Source organism: Schistosoma haematobium, chromosome ZW (genome assembly GCF_000699445.3).
Source record: "Schistosoma haematobium chromosome ZW, whole genome shotgun sequence".
Lineage (NCBI taxonomy): Eukaryota > Metazoa > Platyhelminthes > Trematoda > Strigeidida > Schistosomatidae > Schistosoma > Schistosoma haematobium.
The window spans coordinates 50,723,405-50,743,156 of NC_067195.1; the positions used below are offsets into that span (position 1 = coordinate 50,723,405).

Below are 19,752 nucleotides of genomic sequence, written 5' to 3' on the forward strand. Positions count from 1 at the left end.
GTTAGTAGTTTTACATTTGACATTTTCCTCGTCTGAATATATGGATTTGATTAACTAAAGGGACTTCCGTATCTCTGTAATTAGTCGTCTAGGTATACATTCAAATACGAGAAATCTTAAGTAGCACAAAACAAGGTATAAGTATCTTAGCTTCATTGTTCTGGTGGTTACATCTATGCGGGATGTGGTAAACAATAGTTATGGTCTGATGTATGCTAGGGGTTTGTATAACCAATATTTAATTATCTTTTGCTCGTAGCGCGTTGTCACATCATTACATTAAATCTCCTTGTAATCCTTACGAAAAAAGGAAATGGGAAGCACACTATTGACTATTATCATTCTTATATTATGGACTAACATTCCACTCTCCAGCTGTGACAATAATGTATCTCAGTAGCGTGAGGCTAATCAGGTACTTCACTTACTAGCATAATCAACTGTTAAACAGGAGTTAAAGTATTAGTGGATTATTTTTACATTTGATGTGTTGAAAAGATCGAGAAAGAGTAACTGAACGAGTTTAGTGTTGGGGAATCTGTGGAAAATGTATGGAGATTACTGTTGTGTCTGTTGTTCTACATGGGGACGGTAACTACAACAACAAGAAGTGAAAGTACAAAGATTGCTGATAAGGATTTATTTGACCTATATAGTAAATTAAAATGACATGAACACACCGATTGGGTTCAAGAGTCAATCTAACCTAGACCACCTTTTAAAGCACTGGGCGTCCGTTTCGTCCTATCATGAGACTCCTAAGCAGTGTGTACACGATACGGCAGGTGGGACTCGAACCGAAAGCCTTCGGTCTCGCGCGCAGATGCCTAGATCACTAGGCCAATATTTAACGATGGTAATACCTAACTCCAATCAGTCCATCACCTTGCACAACCCTTCATCCATTGTGTGGGGTGGATAAATGTCTCACACTCGACACAGATTGGACTCCACTGGTCACGGCTTCTCACTAAGTACAAAGGAATCATCAGTTGGCACAAATACCACAACAGCTTAAATGGGAATCCAAATTCTTATAATGGGTTGCTTGCCATTGATATGGACAGCCAACTAGAAGTAGCAAAAGGTCAAGTGCATTTCCTAAGAATAGAGTTGTATATATGTGAATGAGTAACTGCTTCCCATTCGGTAGTCCGACACTTCCCCGCGTTTTGTGTTCTCGCTCAAGCACTCGGTTGTAGGGGGCTAGCGCGAAGCACACAGTGTATCAGTATCGGATTTCAAGCACATCACAACAGCCTTCTTAGGTTACCATGTGTCTGTTCGGCTGTGTATTTGATGTAGACTGCATAATCCGGTCCCTGGAATTGTATTTGGTCACCATGTCGATTATGTGCACTTAAATCATTTATATTTCGAATTCAAACCATAGGTTTTCGAACACTATTCACTACAATCCCCGTGGATGGTTGAAAATCATTCCCACGATATGTAACTTCAGCACATCCTAAACACTTCATATTCGAACAGATAATCTGTCGAAATAAATACTTCTGTAGGTTTTCTACGTTAATGCTGACCTTACTAGGTTTATTGAACACATCCTGGCTGAAGGCGTTCGGTCACGCATCCATACCAGATCACGAGTAGACACACCCTTGCAGCTAAAACCAAACGCTTCTCGACATATCTATGGCTTTCCAACTATACCTTCGGATCCCTTCATTTATGATTTGACTGGGTTAGTATACTTTGGTTATGATGACGTTGTCAAATAATTGCGACATCTCTAAACACCACCCTTCATCAAGTTTGGTGAAGTCTCGTCACAGAAATATGTTTACTTCTGTCTCCAGTTCATCAAATGTTGAAATAGCAATGACATTAATATCAGTTCTTAATGTCCTGTCAAACTTTTCTCCCTGACCATTGCGACAAGGGTACCTGGGAACAGTGGATAGATGTTCTCACCCTATGCTGTTCAACCAAGTAATAACTGTCTGCAGGAAAACAAGAGCCATTATCAGTCAAATCATAGTACCCCCTTCCCGACTAAACACCTTTCTTAATGGCTGGATTGTAAAGTCAGAATTTGCTGAAGTTGTGAAAATAACTCAGGACTTCATCTCAACGCTTAAATGTCCACTATGAAGATGTTCAAGGACAGATTTGAATAATGAAGGAGGAATAGAAACACGATCATTTAAACACAAAATATCATCAGGAGTAGTGCATAACTCATCCCGCACTGAGAAATAGACAGGAAATCCACGTTTCAAATTAGCATTCCAAGCTTTGCATATTACAGTGAGTATACATCCAAAGTATCTATGAGTTTCTCTAACGAGGCCTAGACGTTTCACTAGTAAAGTCTGCACTATCAAACAGCCTGAAGTATTAACAGGTCTATGTTGTAATGATTGTCGAGAAATGTAATCAACATGTTGAATTTGTTTGACACTCCTGTGCTAAACCGTATGGTCATGGGCACTTATAACAGCTAACGTGCAATTGAGTTTGTTCGCATTTACCTTTGTTAAATCACTTAACGGACAGAGTCATTCCTTCAATAACAACTTATCTATACCATTGTATCTCTATTATTGTTGTGCTTGTATGAATATGTATGGTTGAGCATTGCTTACCGCCTACGCACATATTTATTCTGGTAGTAGTCGCTTAATTGAATCGATGATTCATCCATTTCACTATGTATGTATATGTATATTATAATCCTGTTCATTGACTCGCTTGCCTGCTTGCTTGACGTACTTGTAATTTTGGTTATCTGTGCGTGGTATAATAATAAACGTAATCAACACTTCGTATTCATTTTCTGATTAATACAGACCGACTCGATGTGTCCCATTTTACCACATTTAAAGAATTCGGCATGATGAAAGACACATAGATCACGTAGGTAAAATGTACCACATGTGCTCAAATCTGTAACGTGCTTTGGAATTCTTTGTTGGATCATTTTTTAAATTTCCACGAGAATATGATTTATTATTAAACAAATGCAAACTTGAGCGACTCTAAGGTTGTGGTTTATCATGAGAACTAAGCAACTTACTAGAAATTTTCACTGATTGGAAGTCAAGTTCGCTTACTGCCTCATAGTTAAACCTGCTGTTTTAATTTCTTGGAATGAAGTCTTAGGTTTCCGAATTAGTTCTCACTCTTAATTTGGAATATTTGTCCCAGCAATCAACCGGCCATGAAGCTGGGTTTCGAATTGATCCCCGAGATCGCACTTCATGATCTGTTTCTGTAGCTCAGGTATAAAGTCTCTTAATTAACCTGCAAATTTATATTCACGAAATAATTGACCTAAAATACTACGCTTACTTGAATGCTGTGAGAATTAATCCAATAGAACATTACTTGATTCAATAGATAAAGTATGTACAGTGGATTCGTAAGAAACCTGATGATTGAACAGGTGCGTAGCAGAGAATACGGCGAGAATGGAGTAAAGCGTATGCTTTTGTGAATTACCGTCATGTATGTATGTATAAGACAAAGTAACATGAAGATTCAAAATATGTTTTTTAAAAGATTTGACCGAGATCACGAAACTAATATCCCGGGTGAAATCTGTTAAAATGGCAAATAAAGAACACGAACATTTATGGAATAAAGTCGTTTGGTCATACTTATGTGATAAATGTGCGGTATATTGGTGTTCAGATCAATTTACATGAACGTGTTTGAGCGAAAACAAGAAAATATGGAAAACAGTCAGGGACTTGTTCTTAAAATTACTGTCGCTCAAAACTACTAATACGAGTATCCCCTGAACTAGCTAACCAATAAGTTGAAAATGGGGGGATTCAAGGCTGTACCAAGATAATGGCTGTTTTATGTGACTTATACTGACTAGTTGTCGTAAAAATGCGCAGCATAAGGTGCCTAAACATGATATGGGGAACCTTTGGGTAGGGACGTGTCCAGCAGAACTGATGTCTAAAATGTACCAAAATATTTCATTTCGGTCCTTGCTTACAGTTAAAATCCATAACCAACATAAGAGAAATACTAAATCAGTTAGTGAAAATTAGTCAAATTGTAGACACTCCGAGTTTTTACATTCAGTTTTGATGTTATATTAGATGTTTAACAGAATCGAGAATATGTTTGGAGAAAGATATTCTGCAAGCAAAGAAATTAACTCAGCCTGCAGTTCTTCCAGGTTTGCTGCCGGTTTCCAACCCGGGTAAAGGAAGGGAGATGGGCATGGGGTGAGCAACTGCACAGCGTACAAAACAACCTTACTAAAAAACTTTAACTAGAATAAACTAATTGAATAATATAAACAAATTGTGGAGCCGCATGCTGAAAGCCGAGGTTCTTCGGAAGTTACGAGGCCGATGCCCATTATAAAAACCAGAGCGGCGATTAATATGGGTACGTGGAATATCCGGACAGTATGAAAGATCAAGAGGACCAATGAAAAAATAGCTACGAAATGAGGAGATACAACCTGGCGTTACTCGGAAACAGTGAAACCCGCTGAACCCAAGCTGGACAGAAAAGTTCGAATCGAGAAGAGATGCTGCTGCACTTTGGTCACAAAGAAGAAAATGCTCCACACACAGGAAATAGCTGTGACGCTGTCCAAAGAAGCACGAAATGCACGTATAGGATGTGAATCTCATGGATCCAGAATAATCAAAGCATCACTTAAACACAAAGAAGGAGAGGATAACAATGAGTGTTATCCAGTGCTATGCCCTCATCAATGATAACAATGACGACAATAAAGGCCAATTTTACGGGAGGCTTCAATCGATGATACCCATGAAAGGACCTGGCCATTCTGATGGGAGACTTAAACGCCAAAGTCGATAAGGAAACCATCGGGCACAAAGATGTAATGGGACGACATGGACTGACTGTGAGAAAAGAAACGATAATGACGAGTAATTTGGAAATTTATGTGCATTCAACAAAATAGTTATAGGTGTTTATATTCCCCCACAAAAGCATACACAAAGCTATATAGGCATAATAGGATCACACTACAGAGAGCAAGATCGATCATATTTGCGTCATTAAGAGATTTAGAAGTTCAATGGAAGACATGAAAAGCAGGCACGACGCTGATATAGCTCTAGATCACCACCCGGTTGTTGCTGCCAAGAAGAAACTGATGCTAAAGAAACACTGACAACTGAAGAGACAACACTACAAAGGTTCAGTACAACCTCCCTTCCAGGTACTGACGAACTCAAGCAATTCAAGATATTAAATAAGAAAGATGAATTCAGCGAAGAGTTTTCTGTTCAAAACTGTACACTCGCAAACATATATACTTGTTTCTACAGGATGATAATAATACTGATAATAACCTGTTTGGCATGTTGACAGTGAGGTTAGATAAACAAAGTTATTAAAAAATTCCTTTAAAAGCAAGGAAAATTTGATAATCTTTTAATTGTTAATGGCATAAGTATTTATTAAAAGATAGATAGGGAAACGGATAGCTCAGCATGATAAAATAAATGTTGAAATTGAGATTAAGTGATCGTGGAAACAAAATATCTCAAAATATTTTTCAACAACAGGTTGCAAACCTTACAGGATCTCCTGGAAGAAGAAACTACTATGGAGGACAACTGTAAAGCACTAACCTCAATGTCGCAGAAGTTGCTGGGCCTCAAGAAGCGTCATAATAACAAAAGGATCTCGATCGAAACCCTCAACAAGATTCAAAAGAGGAAGAGCAAGAAGACAGCAATTAACAACTGTCGAACACGAATAGAGAATATCAAGGCACAGGCCGAATACACAGAAGCGAATCAGCAATTAAAGAGAAGCATTAGGGAAGATAAGCATAAGAACTGGCAACGACATCGTAAAAAGCCGCAAGAGAGGGAAAATGAGATTGCTCTATTTAACAACGTAGAAACTGTTAGGGAAATATGGTAAGTCAGCGGAACCAGTCACGAGCTAAGAAGGCAAGACAATCACTGAGATGCAAAAACAACGCAACAGGTGAGTAAAACGCTTTGATGAACTCTTGAATGGACCAGACCTGGGGAACCCACCGGAAGTGGAAGCAGCACAAGCAGCCATTCTTATCGCTGTCACTCAACCAATAATCGAAGAAATCAGGTTGTTCATCGGACAAATGGAGAGTGGGAAACAGTAGGACCTGACAACATGCTAGCTGAAGCACTGGAGTCAGACATAGAAACAACTGAGAACATGATTCACGTTCTGTTCAGGAAGATTTGTGTGTAAGAACAGGTGCTACTGACAGACTGGAAAGAAGGACACCTCACCCAGATAGCAAGAAAGTAGATCTTAGCAAATGCGAGAACTGAAAACGGAGGCCTCACGCAGCTATCGGTACCGAGCACATTTTCAACAGTCTTTGGTGAACCGGACGAAAGATTTTGTAGACGTCTAACATCGAGATCTATAAAGCGGATTCCATAAGGATCGGTAGTACCCGGACTGAATCGCGACACAACGGATCATCGTTTAATAATCGGTTGAGGAGAACACGTCGTTATATATCAACGCCAACGACTGTGAAAATGCGTTTGGTAGTGTGGATGGGAGAAGATCATTGAAATTTCTTCAACACTATGGTGTGCTCGAGAAAATCGTCATCATCATACAGAATTCATACGACAGACCACATCACAAAGTCGTGTATAGAGGACAGATGAAGAATGGATTACAAGTTGAGAGAGGAGTCAGACAAAACCGCCTTTTCTTCCCCCTTCCTTTTTCTTCTGGTGGTCGACTGGATTATGAAGACTTCAACATCTGACGGGAAGCATGGAATACAATGCACAGGTTGGATGCAAGCAGATGATTTAGACTTCACAGATGACCTAACCCTCCTATCCCATACACATCAACAAATGCAGATAAAGAAAACTAGTCTAGCAGCAGTCTCTGCATCAGTAGGCCTCAACATACACAAGGGGAAAAGCAATATCCTCAAATACAACACAGCGAACACAAACCAAATCACACTTGGTAGATAAACTCTGATGGAGGTGGAAACAAGCACGTGCCTGATGAAGGAGGACCCGATGCACACGTAAAGGCAAGGATTGGCAAAGAAAGATCCTCAATTGAAGAACATATGGAACTCAAAACAACTGTCAACCAATATCAAAGTCATAATCTTCAATACGAACGTCAATATAGTTCTACTGTATGGAGTCGAAACTTTGAGAACTACTACAAAGATAATGACGAAACTACCAGTATTCGGTTTGAACGCTGGACTGACGAACCAAAACTTGTTCGAATAGGCCAGACTACGTTCTTCTGTATAGCGCAACAAGCATTTTTGAGATACTCGTATTAATTTATATCAAAACACAAACTCCGTGCTCAATTTAAAAGGGTCTAATTTAAGAAATAGTACAAATTATATCAAATATACAAAATACCTCAGACAGTACAGCCTGTGCTATACAGTCAGAAGTTTCTCTAACGCAATGTAGCGCGCTAAACAGTGAAAGGAACAGTTAATACAAAAGGGTTTGATACTTGAGTATCATAAAAATATTCCCAACAAGATGGGATCAAATATCTATCTGCGGGGATTCCTGCAATCCTCCCAAGCAGATAGTCAAAAGGTTAACAGTCACACACTGAACCACGCCGTGAAATTGAACTTAGTGAAACACGACCTTATTGTCAACATGTAAAAGAAATTTAGGTAACAAAACATAAGTCTTTAACCGAAATCACATGATAAAAGCGCAGATGAGGAAGACTAAGGAACAGAAAGTGTGGTTGAACGAGATCTGAACAAAGGTTAAAGTACACGACAGGGCGAAGAAACAAATAAGTGACAGTATTGTCCAACAAAATGCTGCGGAGGGATTTTCATCGTTTTCTTTCCGTTACAACAACCATCATCAGAAATTACAAGTATTTATAAACAATTGTCTACGCGAAATACTGAGTGTCCGTCGTTGGCCAGATACCATGAGCAACAGCCTACTGTTAGAGAGGACAAACCAGCTTCCAGATGAAGAGGAAATCAGGAAAAGACGTTGAAAATGGATAGAAAATACATTGGGGAAATCAATAAGCTGCAACACGAAACAAGTTCTAACTTGGAATCCAGAAGGGAAACGGAGAAGAGGGAGGCCGGAGAACACACTATGTCTGGAAATGAAAGCAGACATGAAAGGGTGAATAGCAACTGAAAAGGATTGTCCAGGACAATGCTGGTGAATGGCTTAGGTCCTTGGTGGGGTAATTGGCGTCAGTAACAAGTAAAGGAATTAAAAACATTTTTCGAGGAGTTCCATTGAACTGTGCATTGAGTAGACAGCTAATAATAATGTTTTTCGTCATATTGTAGAAAATTGCTTTTTTGATGTTTAGTGACTTTGTGTAAGCCATTTCTTCATAGTATTCGCTTACATAAAGTCACGAAATTTCAAAAATGCAATTTCCTACGAACTGGGATATTGTACTGTTATTGGTTTCTAGCCACACGATCCTTGGAGTCGAGTATGTAACTCGATATTTAACACGTAGGAGGGAGGCGGAAAATAGCAAAGTCAGCAACAGGAAATCGAAATGGCATAACTCAGTAATACAGGCACAGCTACCATCAAGTATACTTCTCTATCCAGTTCAACTCTGTTCTTCAGAAATGCTAGACCTCATTTTGCTAATCGTCAAAATAGGACGAGCAAGTATAGACAATGTTGCAGCTTCCACCCAAGATCTTGTATATTAGGCGGCCACGTCACGACAAATCCACAATTTTGAGACCAAGTCTGTTATTATAGTAGTACTAATACGGAACTTAACAATAATACCGAAATTATAACGAAAAGTGTAGTTATTATTTAACGATAATTTTGTGTAAATGAGCATGGTATCTTCTGAATTTATTCGTTATTCTACCGGGCAAATTTAAAAGATCTAAATTTAGATGGTAATTGTTATTGCTTTCTGGCTTCTGTGAGTCATAAGGTGACTAACCATTCTACTTTGATATAAGTGTATTCCTGTTGGTCATTTAGGAAGGTCTTTTTCAATCGGCTAACAGGCACAGTCTTCTACTTGGCACTTGTTACATACTCACCTATGTAATAACGTCCTTCACGCGTCAGTTTCACTAGTTTTATGGCTGTTCCAACATGCACCAAGATAAATTTGTCAGAACTCAGGTGTTTATGACCTTGTTCACCCTAGTTGTGTACAGTAGGACTGGCATTCATCACTGTATTACTTGTAGTAAGTTGCAGATCAGGTTACAAGGAGGACTGAATAATATGCATTACTACCTTGTCATATCAGCCTATGATGTTAGTAAACCTTTTGTACACCTACGAAAACGTTTCACTAAACGATAATCTGCTGTGTGGAATGTTGTTGTCGTTACATGATGTACCTGTAGGTCACCAACGTAAGCGATGTCGATGGTAGAGGACTATTTGAGTTAGATGGGAATGGCGTGATACCCTAGCTTACGTAGAAGTCACACTTCATCATTAATACTTAACCTAGATTTTGATATCGTGATAACCCCATAGATCAACTTCCTAAGTGATTGCTTAAAATAAATACTTTCAGCAGGAGATGGCAAATATTAGTATTAATAAGTTACAGAAGTGCAAGACAGAACCACGCCTGTCTATGGCGTGCAATTGATGGATGTGCGTTGACTTTCCTTGACTCCATCGAGAGTCGGCGAAATTTTCGACATTCAGTGACCCTCCTGTTTATCTATTTGTCTACGGTCCAGTGATATTTCAGTGGCCCTAAATACTCTGATGAATATGATAAAGTTACAGAACAACGTGATTGCAAGTAGTAAACGCAGTCTGAAATAATGGTACGTGGAATACTGAAGAACTAAGTCACACAATCAAAGGATAATAATTTCACTGTTCCCCGTGATATGTTATTGTCATGACATGCTATTTCTTATCTTCCAAATCGGTCAGTTGCAGTAAATACATCTAACTGCAAGTATGAATTTCCCGAGCAAGCAGTTATGTGACTGTGGGTTTTACTTTGCTGATAATATCTGAGAATATGAGCCAACTTTATAATATTTGCGATCTTTTCAGGCTTAACAGGACGTTTTAATACGAGTTTAAAGTGCCCAAGATTCTTAAATACACACTCAATCGTTCATTTACACAAAGCACAACATGCCTCCAGGATCTATATCACCAAAAAAAACCCCAGAGAAATTAAAAAGGGCAGTCTAAAGCAGTCGTTGATTGCTTCAATGACATTTTATAATCCAGTAACTTTTCCAGTAAAATATTATAAGCGTTGGTTTTATTCGGTCAAGTGTAATATTGGCTTGATTGTTTGAGTGGCGTCTTTTTGAACTACACAACAAATATGATCTCTCCCGAAAATAAGGATTTTTCAGACATAAATGCAGACAACTCAAGTCATTTTCAAGCACAAATTTTGGACTCAATTTTGAATGAAGACATTTCTGACACAGGGGAGGATTTAACGACTGAAACTATCTCTAAAGGAAAATTAAAACATGAAATGCGAATGTTGCAAACACGCTTTCTGAATGACTCAACAGCATTACAAAATACCAAAAATCTCTCAAAAGCGAGGGAGGACGAGCTCTTGGTTAGTTTTTTTCACGGAAAAATTCAGCTTATTAGCTTCTTTGAACTGAAACTGTGTCAAGATGAGTTGTCATACTCGTCCAATTGCTTAAAGTATAACGATTCTTTTTGGTCGCGATTGCTTTTTGTTACTGTAAAAAATAGAATATGGCTAAAAACTTGTAAATTAAATGTTCAAAACTTTCAAAACGCAGATAAGCCTTGAGGTTATGTATATGTCATTGTTATTGATCTTTCCCTATAAATTCACGTAACTTGGTTTTTTTATTTAGCTTTCTTCACCGATGTTTTATTGAAGCCATTTAGTTGTAGACCCTAAAAAAGTTGCATCAGTTAACTATAACAAGCACATTCACTCATTTTCGGAGTTCTTATTTTGAAGGTAACAATAGTGGTATGCTTCAGTTCGTTTTAGCGACATTGTGTGTATGTATAGTCTTCCAAAAAGATTAGCAGAAGGCACAGTTAGCATATTGTTTTGCACTTAGCACCATTTTGTCTACAGAACCTGCCTTAAGAGATGTAACGTGATTTTGTGTACATAATATAAGCTTATCTATCCGATCTTAGGAAGTTCAGTCTATGGGAGGGTTACGGATAATACTTAGATACACAGGTCAAAATGAGCAAAGGGCATTTTTAGGCTTTGGTTTGCTGATGAGAAATCATAGCTCTTATCGTTAAGCCACTACTCCATTTGGTGTTTGGTAAAATGTGTATAGTGTTAGCTTATAATTTTCAGATTTCAAACACTTCTCTTTCCAGGAGTCTGTAAGGAATTGTCTTAGTACCATATTTTTGACCCATACAAAATTGAGAATGTGTTAAACTAGCACTCATTTGTTTCCTTTATTGAGCGAAGATCTTTTTACCTCTTAAAAAGATGATCCACTTCCGCATTGCTTTGTAAATGTACTGTGTGTTGCTGATGAAGTAATGTGTTTCGTCCTGTTTCTCTACACCACCATGTAGTTGTTTCAAGCAGTGAGGAATTTTTCATAAAGACAACTAATTTTATAGACCCTTGGTTTCTTAGTCTGTTTAAATTCAAACGAGACTAATTTTACCAAAAATCTGCATCATAATTATTTTGGAAGTAAAATGAGATTGATGATCTTTGATTTTGTTTTCAGCTTATTAGATAATTGCTAAGGTGGTAAAAATTTATCAGTAACTGTTTAAGCCACGCATATACTTAGAACTTTAAGCTTTATTAAATGGGACTCCATTGATTGAGATCTCCGTTTTTCGTATATAAGGTTGTGGTTTAAGTAAAATACTCAGATTAGTGAGTAGAGAGAATTCCATCAACCCACCGTTTTAATTGTTGGTCTTATTCGTATGATGGACCAGAGGCTTTCATAACAGCTTTCACAGGCCTCACTTATACTCGATGGTTGGAAACCTTATTTATAATTAGTGAATGCAGAGACAGCGAAGGATATCATAACCTTACTTTGGAAGCGGCGTTTTGTGTTATCTCAAGCTCAATTACTCACTGTTTTAAAATTTTAATTAGTTTTATTGTTTACGCTAACATTGTGTTTACAGCATACATAGCTATTATACCATTTTCTTAGGTTACTTGTGGTTTAAATTAGTTATTCAACCTTAGTTATTATTGATTTAATTTAAAGAACAGGTCAGGAATCAGAGATTACTCATATTTGTCTCTCGCCATCTGTAACTAATATATGAGTTCGACTAACCGATGTAATTTGCTTTACTGAGATATAAAGTTCACTAAATGTCTCAGTAGTTAATACACAAAAATTTTTAATTGACCAAACGGATAGGTGTTAGTTATAAGAGAATAAATAAACAATATAGTAGAAAACGATGCAAGACAATTGAGTGAGATTTCAATCTTATGTAGTTATTTTGATTGTTGAATATCTAAAATGCTAACAGTTGCCGATTGAATTTGTTGACAGAAGTAATCTTGGTTTCACTCGCAATTATTATCTATAAATACATTTGGCCATGTTGGTGCATGATTTACAATAGTAAAAAATATCTGTAATCTACGGTTAAGCTGGTTATTACTTATTAATTTATCTTTTATATTTGTTTGTTAATTTTTTTACATTGGGCAAGATGACCTCATTCTCACTTCTTACAGAAGCAAAGTATATGAAAATTTCATGAATTCTTAAGCGATTTACTTACTTACTTTCATGCCCATTGAATTGTAATTATAAATTAAAATATTTAATAGTTACGTATTATAATGACAACTTTGATTTTCAAAGTGACAATAAAATTTTTACTGTCTCTATAATGAATAGCATTACTAAGATGTATATTTAATTTTCCATTATTTTATGTTCTCATTAAGGAACAAATTAAAACATTGTCTATCAGATTAAATTTGGCCACTGCTCGTTATGATACACTTTTAGAAGCTGCAACTGAATCTAGTGAATTAAAAGCTGATCTAGCTGAAACAATAGCATGTAAACGACGTTTAATAAATGAGAATGAAGAATTACATGGTCAACTGAAATCAATACGTGAAATTCTACTTACAAAATTACCTGACAAATTGGAAAACATTGATATGAATCAAATAAATATCAGTAATTATTCATTGTTAACTTCAAAAGAATTTGATGTATTAAATAATAAAGCTGTGAATAATTTATCAACTTTAGAATTAGTGAAAGTATGGCTACATAGGTTTTTTAGTTTTCTCTCCCAAGTTAGTAAATCAATTTTTGTCAAAAAAGTATTCTCTAGTATAATTCAATTTTCTACTTTCCTCTCTTATATCGTTCATGCCAAAGAGATTTACTTATGGAAAAAATGTAATAATTTATAATAAACAGTAATTTTCATGGAATCTTCTTTAAAGATTTCAATTCAACGATCGAATGATGTTTAAGATCTCGAAATTTAAATATGAGATTTATCTGAAAGAGAGTAATTATGATGCAAAGTTTACAGACTTTAAATAATATGGCGGCCAGAAATCAATGACGCCGTCAAAGACACCATAGGAAAAGAACTCCATTTTTAAAATAATTTGATAACTATCAAATCAGAATATATGCCATAAATAAGATGGAAAAATACAGTTTTGTTGAACAGTTATTAAAACTTAACGAAATATCATGTTATACATGTTCAAAATAACCAAGTCGTTCAAAACAAATAGTTTCAATGCACAATACACATAACAGAGATCCTATATGGAAATAGAGGAGAAAACGCCATTGAAATTAAGAAAATGGATCCAAATATTGTATAAAGTGTGAATGTTAGATATTATTAGTCGATTATAGTTAGGAAATATCGTACATAACAAGTTTCAAAAAATCATTGATCATGACACAAACTACTAAGACTAGTCAGTATAGTGAAATACAGACATAGTTGGGGGATCAGGAAATGAATCCAGAGAACGCAAAATGAATTGAATAAATTCATTCAACTAACTAGATTATTTACTGAAGTTTGGTAATGATAAAATTAGAAAGTTCCGACTTCAAAAGATGTTAGTTGAAAATTTATAGGAACCTATTAACATTGACTGTATATTGCCTTCTATTTGAAGAATTAGGAGTTGGTTACCCTAATTCTTATCAAAGATCAGACGTAGATGCTACGGGTTATTTCCAACTAAAGTATATTTAACTAACAAACGTCTAAGGGAAAAAACTGAATAATCATTTGAATTTTAACATTCATTTTAGTCTGAGATATTAAATCATCGAAATTCCTGAAGAATAAACCAGTTTGATCGGATAGTTATTATTTTTCAGACAGATTGGATTATCATCGAATTATTATATTAGTTGAATAAAGTCTAAATTCCATTGTATTCTAACTTATTTTTTTAATAAGAGTGAGTATCGTCATGGTATGTATCTTATCTTTGGCTTCTTTGTCGATTTAATGAATGATAAATCGTTTACTTTAAATCACTTTCCGTGACATCAGATATAGTTTGTTTGAATAAAACCCCACACATAACCGATGTTTCATTAGATGCGGACAAATCTGGTTGTTTTTCACTGGTTCATCTATTAGTTTATTACGCATTGAAATTAAATCTCAAGAGTATGGCAATGTAAAACTAGACTTCGTAAAAGATTATGCAAACTGAATACTCAGTTTATACTGTATATGGCTGAGTGGTTAAGGTAACCTATTTCCAAACACTAATTTGGACCTCACACCACTCTTTTCAATTCGAACTGCTGGTTAGTTCTATCACTACCTTGAAGCCATAGAAACAGATAAATAACCAGTAGTTAGGTGCTAATCATAATACTATATGTATTAATCACAAATAAAACTGCATATCTATTTATCAAAGTTGTGTGAACAAAACACTGTCTGCTTATTTTCTAATTTCTCTGTTTATTTTATACAGACTTTTAATCGTAACAATATCAATAATAAAAATTGTAACATTGAAACTAATCGTAAACATGTACAATTTGTTGATACAACATCGCTTAATTCATCATTATCAACTGTACAATTGATGAAATGTAATCAACCTGTAAAACAATCAAATCAATCACAATCTCATATTACAAATGATTATAACTTTGATAAAATTGATTATGATCGTGTTGAGGAAATCAGCTCTAAAGTTAATAGAAACATTATTGATGATGACAAATCTCGTGTTAATAATAATGAAGATTCTGTTGAATTACAAGTTATCCGAAAACAACTGCATTTAATGAAAATAGATAAAGAATATTTTTTGAAACAGGTATTTCTAATATTATAAATAATGATTTTTTTAAATTGTTGGTATTCTACTATTTCACAATGATTTTTATATGTACACAATAATGAGTTAAGTGCTTTTTCTAACTTGGTAATCAGTGAACGATTGAATCATCAAAAATCTTCAACTCCCAAGAGCATTGCTACTTGACGAAGATAATATGTTAAGAATAATATCAATATAAGCTGAGATGGATGGTGTCTAACTGTGGAATCCAAGACGCGCATTCCTTTCCATTTGCGACTCGTCAGCTATATGTACCTGCATCCCAGATTCGATGTTCTCCTCGGGACTCGAATCCGGTACCGTTGGTTATTAGACCTTGTGAAACAAGATAATAATGTAATAAATTCAATGTTAAATATTCCAAAGTAATCACCCATGCAAATAGTTTTGTGATCGAATTAGCTTTTTTCATGATGACAAACTCACCTTGCTTACGCTTTGCTCTTTTGTTTTTCCTTATGGAAACATCTAACATATATTAAAACAAAAATTTGTCATTCGGATAAAGAGTTTTAGTGATATTACGTTCTTTAAAGCTTTCATTGTTGTCCTGAACAATAACATGACATAGATGATATTGTTTTGAATGATATTAAATGCTTTACATTTGTACCATCAATCACTGAGAACACAAAACTATATAAGAAAAGATAAACATTGACAAAGATACGATGTACTTTTATCAAGAATTTTATTCCAACTAATAAATTACAATTAATATTTACTTTCTGATTATTAGCTATCAAATCTTCGTATTCAATTATCAACAGCTGAAGAAAAAATTGCTTCGCAACAAAAATTAATTATTGAATTAGAAAATAATTCAAATCAAATGAATAAAACTAATTATTTCTCTAATCAAACTCAATTACCATTAGATTTGAATGCAACTATTAAAAATCAAACTGGTGAATTAAGCAAATTAATTCAAAGTGAATTTGAACGATTAAAAGTATGTGCAAATTATTAATTTGAATATAAAAACTGTAGTAGTATTACTGTAAATTATTATTCTCAACAGTAGAGATAGATTTATTCTTTGTCTTCTTTTAGATTTTGAGTCCCGAAGTTTCCACCTGTTTCCTTTTCGCTCCATACCTAATCTTCTCTACTAGTCCTACTAATACTGATGTTGTCGCTACTTCTACTACTCTGGGAATTATCTTGATTATTTTGTTCCAGTGTAGCCTACCTCAGGTTAGGATTATATTATTTAGAATGAGTGCTTGTAGAGATTTCATACATATGGTTCCCCTTATCATTTTAATTAGAACAACAATTGAACGCTTAGGCAGAATAACATGAACTTATTCTATTTTTTTAGGTTTTCGTTAGCTGCTTACAAACTGTAGTATTTAAAAGTAAAAATTACAAAAAGGGGGTTGGAAATAATTACATGAAAAGATGTATATTTAGAATTCGTTATAATCACAGTATAACTGAGACACAAATTAATTTAGGAGACTAGAAAAATTACAAATCTACATCATATATGGAAGAACATTTTACAACATCTGTAGTAAAAAGGTCAAACAGTTATAAATAAACGGTTACATAATAGATGATAGAGATTATTAGCAACACTGACAACCAGAGAACACTGAACAATTGTTTCTTCCTAGTATGAAATCCAGAGACTTTTCCTATAATAAGCGTAAATAATGGAAAAACTACACAGCAATTTTTTAATTATTTTTTTTATTATTAGAAGCATTATTCAACATTATATTTTTGGTACAACATAGAGTTCTCAGCATAAAGTATTTCAACAAGTTTCCTTTTCTTATACCTTGATCGATTGAGACGATAAATTTTGAATGATGACCAGTTAGATGTTAGGAGTTCGGTAATCCACATTTGATTACTGTTCATTCGTTTCAATGCATATTGCCAGCCACCATGATGTCGCTGGTTGTACCTTTTTGTATCCCGTATAGCGAAAGGTTGTAAACTTTTCATAAACGCGCCTGAATAGACTGATCGCACAATAGACATAGTGATGTGCTAAAACAAACAACAAAATAGATAACTTGATGAAATATCTAGATGGGAGGAACAGGTAGCCCAGATATTCAGGCAGGCCGCCGGTATTTAGTTGTGAGTCTTAACAACGCAGCTTTCATAAGTGAGTAAGTTGGAGAAAGATCGAGTAATGTAATCCTATAACGGTTCATGATCTCAATTAAAAATAATTTGTTATCCTAAGAATGTATCAATGTGACCGAGGAAACCAACCATTAAGAACGGTAAAACCAAGGAAATCAATAAAATTAGAAATATTCATAAGTCTATAAACACAAGCTGATCTACCTTTTTCCCTTCTTTTTCAAATTACAAGACTAGCACTATTGAAGTTATTTACAGAATCCGTGGCAAACAAAACAAGTCAGTCAATGAAATTACAATAATTAAAATTAAATTAATCGGCTAGAGCATTTACCACGACATCATCTAGTTCAAAATGTTTTGACAATTAGAGTTGCATTATCATAGAGGAAAAGGTTTGATGCGGTCGTGGCTTATTCGATAAAGTTATCTTTTACCGACCAAGATTTGCAATGTGGCTAAAATCAATCATTAAACAATTTAAATAGTATGGCTCCTGTTCTTTCATGGTTGTTGAGGTAGATTTATTCTTTGGACTGACATATTTTTTTCTCATTCCTATTTGCGTTGAAGCCTATACAACCTGATAGCAAGTGACTTGCAGAAATGGAAATAACCTTTGGTACACTGAATCAATGTATTCATTTGCTTGAATGCATAGTCTATATTTAAAAAATCTATCATAGCTGTTTTCACTTTATAGTCTATTGATCAAGAAATACATAACAAAGAGATTAACTTTCTTCGAGAACAAAAAGAAAACGCCATATCTGCATATACAAATTTAAAATCACAATTAAAAGAAACAGAATGTTTGTTAAATCAATATAAAGAAAAGATTGACGAAATGAAAAGTTCTAATAAGTATTTGAATAATGAATATGATAATCAATTGCGTGAACAAATTAAAACAGCAATGATCAATTTAGAAGTTGAACAAGCTGCTAGAAAAGATGCATCTTTAGAAGTTGAAAAACTTAATACTCAATTAGATGTTAGTAAAAAACTATACTATGAAGTGAGTTACAATTTATTGTCTTAGTGTTTCAGGCAGTTTGATATTTAATTATTAGGTCAGTCAGTCAGTCAGCTACAACGTAGGACCAGGCACATATGTGCATCGGTCCAGGTTGCCATACCGCATCAGCACAACAAGATGAACTTCGGATTCACAGCAGTGGTTAGGTCAAAGGTGGTAATATATAAGAGAAAGATTGCCTATAGAGATATAGTACAAGAAGAAAGAATTGGTTCGTAGAAAGAAAGATATGAAGGGATTTTAATCTCTTAGTTTAAGGGAAGACAGGGAGTGTATACACCGACGCCATTGTGATCGATTCTGAGCCATGTCATCAAGAGTCTCCAACCATTGGTTACGACAGTCACGCGGACCCCAACCAAGTAGTCTGCATCTACCAACATGGCTCAGACTAGAAGTTAGTGACTTCTAGCACTGATGCCACGTTTTGGTTTGGCCGCCCCTAACTTTCTTCCAACCATCTCCAATACTGGATAGCATTGCACGTCGTGGTAGTCGGTGTTCAGGCATACGTAACACGTGGCCCAACCATCTCAGTCGATGAAGATTCATAACCTCATCAACTGATTTACCATCATTCCCTAATACCCTGTGTCTAACCTCACTATTACTTACCTGGTGATCCCAGCAGACGCCAGCAATATTTCTAAGGCATCTGTGGTCAAATACTAGTAGCTTACGAGTATCTTCTACTCTTAATGGCCATGTTTCTCAGCCGTCAAGTAGAACAGAACGGACTGCCGCGCAGTATACTCGTCCTTTTATTGATAGACGGATATCTCACCTTCGCCATAGGTGACGTAAGTTGGCAAAAGCCAAACGAGAACCGTACAGAAAATGTCGTCAGACACCAACCCAGACTTCCAAGGTAAGTGAAGTTGTCAACGCGTTCGACTACTTCACTCCCTATCCTTAGTTCAGGTGTTGACACAGACCAGTCCTGAAGCAACAACTTGCATTTAGAGGGAGAGAAGCGCATTCCAAACATTCTGGCATTGTTGCTCAGTGCTACCAAAAGACTCTGCATTTTGTCAGCGTCTTCACCAAACAGGACTATGTCATCTGCGTATTCTAAGTCGATAAGTGGACCTCCTGGATGGAGATCAATACCCGAGAATTCAGTCGACGAGAAAGTTATTTCCATCAGTAGATCTATGATGAAGTTAAACAAAAATGGGGAAAGTGGACAGCCTTTACGGACACCACTTGAGGTTGCAAAAGTAGATGACAGTTCGCCATAAGCTCTGACTCGACTAGTAGTGTTCGAGTAAAGAGCCTTCACAAGGTTT

General features: G+C 35.6%; 1 protein-coding gene across 1 annotated transcript in view; it reads left to right on the forward strand.

The window, feature by feature from the left end:
- Window positions 1-10,258: 10,258 nt before the first annotated feature.
- PIBF1 (Progesterone-induced-blocking factor 1) overlaps window positions 10,259-19,752 on the forward strand; it is a 33,944-nt gene continuing 24,450 nt past the window's right edge. Inside the window, exons 1-5 of the mRNA XM_051211674.1 lie at window positions 10,259-10,566; window positions 12,904-13,266; window positions 14,944-15,294; window positions 16,058-16,270; window positions 18,128-18,442. Of these exons, the coding sequence (XP_051071759.1) occupies window positions 10,318-10,566; window positions 12,904-13,266; window positions 14,944-15,294; window positions 16,058-16,270; window positions 18,128-18,442 (1,491 nt within the window). The 5' untranslated portion in view covers window positions 10,259-10,317. The remainder of the gene's footprint in view (window positions 10,567-12,903; window positions 13,267-14,943; window positions 15,295-16,057; window positions 16,271-18,127; window positions 18,443-19,752) is intronic.